Source organism: Lemur catta, chromosome 7 (genome assembly GCF_020740605.2).
Source record: "Lemur catta isolate mLemCat1 chromosome 7, mLemCat1.pri, whole genome shotgun sequence".
Classification (NCBI taxonomy): domain Eukaryota; kingdom Metazoa; phylum Chordata; class Mammalia; order Primates; family Lemuridae; genus Lemur; species Lemur catta.
The window spans coordinates 99,226,775-99,235,120 of NC_059134.1; the positions used below are offsets into that span (position 1 = coordinate 99,226,775).

At 46.8% G+C, this 8,346-nt stretch overlaps 1 protein-coding gene across 1 annotated transcript; it reads left to right on the forward strand.

Moving 5' to 3' along the window:
• Nucleotides 1-26: 26 nt before the first annotated feature.
• On the forward strand, nucleotides 27-4,047 carry FEN1 (flap structure-specific endonuclease 1). The gene is made up of 2 exons (XM_045555837.1): nucleotides 27-366; nucleotides 2,148-4,047. Exon 2 carries the CDS (start codon nucleotides 2,169-2,171, stop codon nucleotides 3,309-3,311), a length of 1,143 nt encoding a protein of 380 aa, XP_045411793.1. The 5' UTR covers nucleotides 27-366; nucleotides 2,148-2,168; the 3' UTR covers nucleotides 3,312-4,047.
• The last annotated feature ends 4,299 nt before the right edge of the window (nucleotides 4,048-8,346 follow it).

Sequence of the window (8,346 nt, forward strand, 5' to 3'; positions counted from 1 at the left end):
CGCGCGAGAGGCATTGTGGGACCTGTAGTCCTGTGATTTCGGGGGTAGCGGGAGCTGGGGCTTGCGGAGCCCTGTTGTGGGTGGAGTGGGGACAAGCGATGGAGAAGGGTATGGCAGGGCCGCTGAGAGAATCCGTTCTCCCTGGAGGAACTGTTTGCCTTGAGAGCAGCTGTCTGAGGGGGCGGGGCCTGCACTACACTCCCCGGGAGGCTGTGCGCGGCGGGCGGGTCACGTGACGGGAGCGCGGGCTTTGGAAGGCGCCGGAGCCGACCCGCGGCCAAGCGGAAAAGGGGGCAGACTTTAGGAGTGTCCTGGACAACACTGGACCAAGCTCTAGCTGCCAAAGCATTGTGCCCGAAAGGCCAGGTGAGGCCCCGTGGGAAGCGCCTCGTAAAGCAACGCGGTCTGCTCTGCGCTGGGTGCCGTGGGGAGCCGGAGTCTGGCGGCCCTGCCACTTTCCGGCTGTGAGACTTGGGCTAGTCGCGTACCTTCCGAGCCTCTTTCTTCACCCCTAGAAAAGACGTTAATAACTTAGACCTTATGAATTCGGGGTGTATTTTTACTAAGACTCTGGACGAGAAACATTTTTGAAACTTTTCTTGTTTAGGCCCCTTTCCTGCCTGCTTCTGGTGGATGCCTCGAGGAGATAAACGGCTCACTATGAATGGTTATTTCAATACACATTCTAGCCAAGCTGCCGGTTTGAGGCAGGAAGGAACGGATTGAATGGGTTTTGCATGGGGAACATTTACAAAGTACCTGGTGTTATGTCGGGACAATAGAAACTTACAGCTGTTGTCTCAGTTAACCCTGGCAGTCATCCTACAAGACAGGCGTGGTTGTCATTTTATAGATGAGAAACCCAAACTTAAGTGACTTAGGAATGTCACACAGATGGTAAATGCTGGCCCTTAGACTCAAGGCCAGAGCTTTTGCCATTGCCATTCACAGGAGAACTAAAATGAGATGGATCTTGAAGGAGAGGGTGAGTGGATGGCAGGAGGAGGGCACAGAGTCATTTATGCTTTAGAAAGAACCATGCGAAGGAAGAATGGGAACAATTAAAAGGCCTGGTAGAATATTTCTTAGATTGTTGGGCACCTATGGCCAGTGGGTACAAGATGACTTTAAGTTGCACCCCAAAAATATCCTTTTTAGTAGGTACACATTTAACAAATATTAAAGTGTAATTGATGTAACAGATATTATTGCTTAAGATGAGTTCTCTTTTCAACTTAGGTTTTTTAAAAAATTGTCTCCATTTAAAGAAAATATTAAGTGAACGAAAGTACAGATTTTAGTTGAAAGTGGCAAAAGTTATAAGGTGGTTTGGGAAACACTGCCCTAGAAAAGAGTTGATGAGAGGCCTGAACCACAGAAGTACAGTACTGGGCTGAGTGACTACAGCATGCCAGGCTCCTAAATCAGGACCCGGGATAGGGTAGGAGCCATGGTGTTCACTTTTCAGACTTAGTGAAATGTGGAGAGATACAAGGGGAAAGACTTAAAACTCCTGGCAACATGTTGCCTGGTAAAAGTAGAAACTCTGATGTGCTGAGGGGATGCTGAAGAGAGGTTAGAGCAGCATGTGAGAAAGCCACATTACTCCCCATTTGCCTGTGTTTGCTATATTAGTCTTCAAGGCTACTTTATCAGTCAGAGTTCTCCAGAGACTCAGAACAAACCACTTATATTTGTTTAACTGGCATTAATATTTGCCTGTCTTTCAAGGCTCAGTTCTGTCATGATCTCTGGGCTCCTCGAGCTGGGCCAAGCACTTCCTCTGGCCTTCCGTGGTCCTTGCTGCAGACATTATGTTGTAGTCCTTTTTGTATAATAGATAATGCTGTTGCCTTAGAATATCAACAGTGTTTATTCCCCTCAGCACCCAGGTCAGTTCCTGGTACTCAGTAAGCCTTAGTATTAAATGAGCAAATTCTCCTGCAAGACTGTAAGTTTTTTGACAATGGGGACCTTTTCTTGTTCATCCTTTCATCTTCTGCAGTGCTGACTTTGCTTCTTTTTTTTTTGTTGTGCTAAATTTGATTAGCTGAATGTGTGAAGTTGGTGAGGTAGCACCAATTATAACCCTTGTTTCTTTTGCATCCTTAAAATTCGTCCTTTTCTTACTCTCCTTTCTCTTTTAGCCATCCCTCCTCTATATTACCATGGGGATTCAAGGCCTGGCCAAACTAATTGCTGATGTGGCCCCCAGTGCCATCCGGGAGAATGACATCAAGAGCTACTTTGGCCGCAAGGTGGCCATTGATGCCTCCATGAGCATTTATCAGTTCCTGATTGCTGTTCGCCAGGGCGGGGATGTGCTGCAGAACGAGGAGGGTGAGACCACCAGCCACCTGATGGGCATGTTCTATCGCACCATCCGCATGATGGAGAACGGCATCAAGCCCGTGTATGTCTTTGATGGCAAACCACCACAGCTCAAGTCAGGCGAGCTGGCCAAACGCAGTGAGCGGCGGGCCGAGGCAGAGAAGCAGCTGCAGCAGGCTCAGGCTGCTGGGGCTGAGGAGGAGGTGGAAAAATTCACCAAGCGTCTGGTGAAGGTCACCAAGCAGCACAATGATGAGTGCAAACATCTGCTGAGCCTCATGGGCATCCCATACCTTGACGCGCCCAGTGAGGCAGAGGCCAGCTGTGCTGCCCTGGTGAAGGCTGGCAAAGTCTACGCTGCAGCCACTGAGGACATGGACTGCCTCACCTTCGGCAGCCCTGTGCTAATGCGACACCTGACTGCCAGTGAGGCCAAGAAGCTGCCCATCCAGGAATTCCACCTGAGCCGGATTCTGCAGCAGCTGGGCCTGAACCAGGAGCAGTTTGTGGATCTCTGCATCCTGCTGGGTAGTGACTACTGTGAGAGTATCCGGGGCATCGGGCCCAAGCGGGCTGTGGACCTCATCCAGAAGCACAAGAGCATCGAGGAGATCGTGAGGCGGCTCGACCCCAACAAGTACCCTGTGCCGGAAAATTGGCTCCACAAGGAAGCCCAGCGGCTCTTCCTGGAACCCGAAGTGCTGGACCCAGAGTCTGTGGAGCTGAAGTGGAGCGAGCCGAATGAAGAAGAGCTGGTCAAGTTCATGTGTGGTGAAAAGCAGTTCTCTGAGGAACGAATCCGCAGTGGGGTCAAGCGGCTGAGCAAGAGCCGCCAAGGCAGCACCCAGGGGCGCCTGGATGATTTCTTCAAGGTGACTGGCTCGCTGTCTTCGGCTAAGCGCAAGGAGCCAGAACCCAAGGGATCCGCTAAGAAGAAGGCAAAGACGGGGACAGCAGGAAAGTTCAAAAGGGGAAAATAAACGTTTCCCCCCATTGTACCTCCTTGTTGTACTGCCTTGTACCCTGAAGAGCTAGAGCTAGAGCAGCCTCCATGGAGGCGGGGAGGAGAATCTGTTGCTTTTCTAATGTTGCCCTTCTCAATAGTGCTTTTCCCTTTTTTACTTGATCTTAATGGCAGGGAGGTCATAGAGGTACTTTGTTTTCTTTTTTTAGCTCAGGAAAGTATGTCAGGCTCAAACTCAAACCACTTCTCCGGCAGTTTAATGGACACTGAATCCACTGTTACGTGTAATTGATAGCAATAAGTCTTAGAGAAGGGAGAGGGAAACAAACTGGAGACAAAAGACTGTGTGGAAATGATTTCCTGGCTGGCACCTGGTGGCCAGTGGGAGGTGACTGTGGACCCAGACTGAGCTTCTCTCTCCAGCTCAGCCTTGACCCACCTTGAAAGAGACCCATCAGGAAGACCCAGTCTTAGCACCGGAAGAGCTGCTGGGAGATAAGACAGGCGGAGAGCCAGAGCCCCTGGAGGTGGCAGCAAGGGTTTGATTATTGGCTATGTCTTGGTGTGGGCAGAAACTTGAACTTGCTATGTAGTTTGAGTCTTCACAGTGGTTATTCAGAGGAGTAAGATGATGTTCTGGCCTTTCTTAGGTAATCAACTGTGTTGAGACTTTGGGATAATACACTGGTTTTCGGGTGCTGTTTTTATTTTGAAGTTATGAAGAGAAAAAGTCAATAAAATTATAAAAGTAACCAAAGTGTCATGTTCTTTGAGAACATTTGGAAATATTAATATCCCCAGGCTCCAGATAGAATATAATGTTCTCCTTTTTAATTAAATAACATGCTGGAGGCTGGGTGCTGTGGCTCATGTCTGTAATCCCAGCACTATGGGAGGCCAAGGCAAGAGGATTGCTTGAGGCCAGGAGTTTGAGACAAGCCTGGACAAAATAGCTAGATGCAATCTCTACAAAAAAAATAAAAATAAGCCAGGAATGGTAATGCACACCTGTAGTCCTCACTACTCAGGAGGCTGAGGCAGGAGGATCACTTGAGCCCAGGAATTTGAGGCTGTAGTGAACTATGATTGAGCCACTACTCCAGCCTCTGTCTCACACAAAAAAACCCTGCTGGAATGGCGTCCTATTAACAGTAGGTGGTTTGGCACTGGCCACAAGGTGGCGCCATGCCACATAAAATGGCCTCAGCTGCTGTGGTGGTACTTCAGCCATTTGGAGGAGGATGCCTCATTTATTTTGTCTGTCTGGGAAGGGAATTTTAATAAATTGAATGGATTTAAGCCTCCCACCTACTCTCTGTGTGTGAGGTAAGGAGCTCCTTTGAGAAAGCCTCACAGTTTAGATCAACTACCTCATGACATCCAAGCATTTACTTTGCCCATTTGTAAATATGAAAGCTGCCCTTTAGAAACCACTTTCTTGCTCCTTTTGTGACATCAAATTCAGGTTGCTGTTTCTCATAAAGTTAGAATGTTTTTGAACTTTGAAAGTTTTCTAATCCTGATAAAGCTGGGTGGGGAGCTGGCCCATTTGGGTTTCTGAATTTTTAGCATTTCTGTCACCGCCATTTCAAGTTAATAAGGACACTTAAGTAACTTTCTGATATTTAAGTTGACAGTGTCTTGACAGATTAAATCCGTAGAGGACTGAAGACCAGTGGTTTTCAAATCTTTTAATCTTTTGATGGAGCTAAACTATTTTTGTTTTTTGAGACAGTCTCAATCTGTCGCCCGAGCTAGAGTGCTGTGGCATTAGCCTAGCTCACTGCAACCTCAAACTCCTGGGCTCAAGCAATCCTCCTGTCTCAGCTTCCCAAGTAGCTGGGACTATGGGCAAGAGCCACCATGCCCAGCTAATTTTTTCTATTTTTAGTAGAGATGGGGGGTCTCAGTCTTACTCAGGCTGGTCTCAAACTCCTGAGCTCAAGCAATCCTCCTGCCTCAGCCACCCGGAGTGCTAGTGTTACAGGCATGAGCCACCATGCCTGGCCTGAGCTAACTATTGTTAAAGTGAAATCTCAGGGTATAAGAGTGCCTCTGGTGGCAGGGATGGAATATTGTCTCCCCTGCAATGGCCTCATCATTAGGCACCCTTTTGAAAATCATTGGTGGAGACAAAAAGTTCTATCCTGAAGGCAGGGAGCTTAGTTTTGTTCACTGCTCTACTCCTCACAGTTGATGACAAGTGAAACATTTTCCTAGATTGAACTAAGCCATACAACTTATTTGAGCTGCATTTTCTGATTCAGGTAGTTTGATTCTAAACCTGCAGTAATAGCAATAGGGCTTTGGTGATGGTAAGATTTCTTAAGAGTTACCACCTCAGTGCCCCTTACTGTTATTAAGGGCTTGTACCCCGTGGTAGTCAAGCATGTAGTGGTTTGTTTTTCGAAGCTAAGTTGCTTGATCTTTTCTAGAGTTTGTTAATCTAACTGTATGGGCACACTGCAGGGAAAGTCAGTTATGCCTCCAAATGTGTTTTTGCTCAGGAGAGCCGTTCTGGTAGGATGGAAGGCTAAGAGGAATTGCTCTGTAGTCCAGCTTGGAGGCACTGCTTGTAGAGAAAGATTTAGGCAAATAGGACTCTAGGGGACTAACCATTTGGCAACTTCCTAGAAATGAGTTGAAAAGTAAAAGGAAAATAATTCAAAATGGAAAACTGAAGGACAAAAGGATGAGGGCACTGAAACCTGGCAAGTCTACCTAGGCAACCTTGCATTTGAACACAGGTGTCGTGGGAAGGACTTGCTCTTCCTTGCCACCCTTTGTGTTTTCTAGAGGGTCCTTATGTGCCTTCCTTCCTCTGCCCAAGGGACTTAAAGGGGTCTGCGGTAATTCATGTTCAGAAAGCAGTTACAGCACATAGAGGTGAACAGCAACTTGTAGTTGAGGCACCAGGGAATCCTGTGTATACATACAGATGCGCATCAGGGGTTACAAATGAACAACCTTCATTTCGTCAAATTTAACTTTTATTTTCCTGCTTTACTTCAACAGGATGTAACAAAATTGGGACACACAAAAAGGATACTGATTATCAGGCCTGATTAAAGGAGGTGTCTCTGGCTAGGTAGTAGAAAGATGAAAGTAATAAAGATAAACATAGAAGTTGGAGCTGTATAAATGCGAGTTCAAATGTTAATTCTGTGACCGTGATCTGTGACCAAGGTAACTTTTCCTCTCTAGGCCCATTTTCTCATCCGTCAGTAGATTTGAGATCATTCATTTTACCTCTGTAACACTCTGAGCCTTTTGTCACTGATGTGCCCTTTGTGGCCATGAGACCATATTGCTATAGGCTGAGGAGAGAAGGCCACAGTGGTGCAGGTGCTTTGAGGACCTCGTCTTGGCTCAGTAGAGTCTCACTGGTGTTTGCTTAGACTGGGTAGCCTGGGCCCAAAGCCAGTTGGCTTGACAGGCTGGTGACACCACTCCCAAACCTTAGGTGTCAGGGAACAGAGGAATGGGGAAGAAATAGCACCTCTTTTGGAGAAGCCATGAAAGTAGAACTCTTCAATTCTGCTTCTAATATTTTGACCCAGGCTATTTTAAACCAGATTTTCCAGCCAGGCAAAACCTGCCCAAATGGAAAAGATCTGAACTCTCCTGAAACCTGTTCCCTAACTGTATTCCGCCTCCACACCCGTCTTGGTTTTGCCAAACTTCTAAGTAATCCTGACAGCATCTCTGCAGGTGGTGCCTCTAACCCTGTCCCAAGGTCCCTTAGGACCTTCATCTCCTTGACAGCCTGCTGTTCCCTCCCAAAACTACACGTGGGCTCCGCTTTTTCCTTCTAGTGTGAGCTTCTCTTCTCCCAGTGTCGAAAATGGTCAATATGCCAAGAGCAGATGCTGCTGAACAGGCAAAAAAATAATCCCCCTCACCTGGACTGAAAGGCTGTGGGCCGGGGAGGGAAGCAGCCCTGGGAGTGAGGACAAGACTCCTGGGCATATTCCTGTGTTCCCTCTCTGCAGAGACGGCTTAAAATGTTTTTATCTTTTAAAATCCAGAAGATTAAAAAAGTGTATTTTAGTATCACATGGATGTGCTTTGTAAGAAGTCATCCTAAATTCCTACCTGGTCTCCAGAAGAATCAGATACCTGAACAAGAGTGGACAGAGTCAGGCACCTAGCTACAGCAATGACGATCACAAACGTTACTGTATTTTTAATCTTCCTATTTCTTTTTTTAAAATTTTTAAAATTTTTTTTATTTTTTGGAAAGCCAGTCAAATTTAGCAGTGGGGGGGGTTGAATACCAACTTTAGTGACACTAATGTTAATAAGTTCTGATAACCTACTACCTAATCTTCCTATTTCTGATTTAGAACTATAAACTGATTATATTTAACCCACTGCTCCTGCTCAAAAATAATGCTGTAATGTAATTTACTTTATAGAAAGTTTCTGCTTATAGCCCTTACACTCCTTACAACTGAAACTTGTGTCTTTTCTTGTGACTGGTAATTAGTATCTCCCAATTTGATCACTTGTGTTCACTACTTGCTGTTTTATTAGTCTTGGAATTGCAGGTTGGGAAGCAAACGGGAACCACTGGGTGCCCCGTTTGTTTCTAGGGAGGACAGTTGCCACATCTGCTCAATTGCTGTGGAGCGAGAAGTAGACTCAGTCCTCTTCTGTTCCTTAGGGGGTGGCTGAAGAGGTGAAAGAGGAGGTGAAGCCAGCAACTCGTTCTCCCATCTGTTCTGGCAAGAGCTAGGATCTAGTGTTCCCTCCAGACCCTGGATGGAACAGACCAAAATCAGCGGCGCCAGGATGCTTTAGGACCTTTACCCTGCCTGCTCCTGAAACTGGAAAATGGCTTCTCCCATCAGCCTGAGGCAAACCTAGGTCACAACTAGCCCTGGGCAGTGAGCTGAGCTCCCTGGCACTGTTATACCAGGCCCTAGAATCCCAAGTGGTTTGTTTTTTGAGGTTTTTTTTTGAGACAAAGTCTCACTGTCACCCTGGGTAGACTGCAGTGACATTATCATAGCTCACTGCAACCTCAGACTCCTGGGCTCAAGCGATCC

Coding starts and splice junctions, on each gene's coding strand:
- FEN1 (XM_045555837.1), top strand. CDS start 2,169: ATGGGGATTCAAGGCCTGGCCAAACTAATTGCTGATGTGGCCCCCAGT.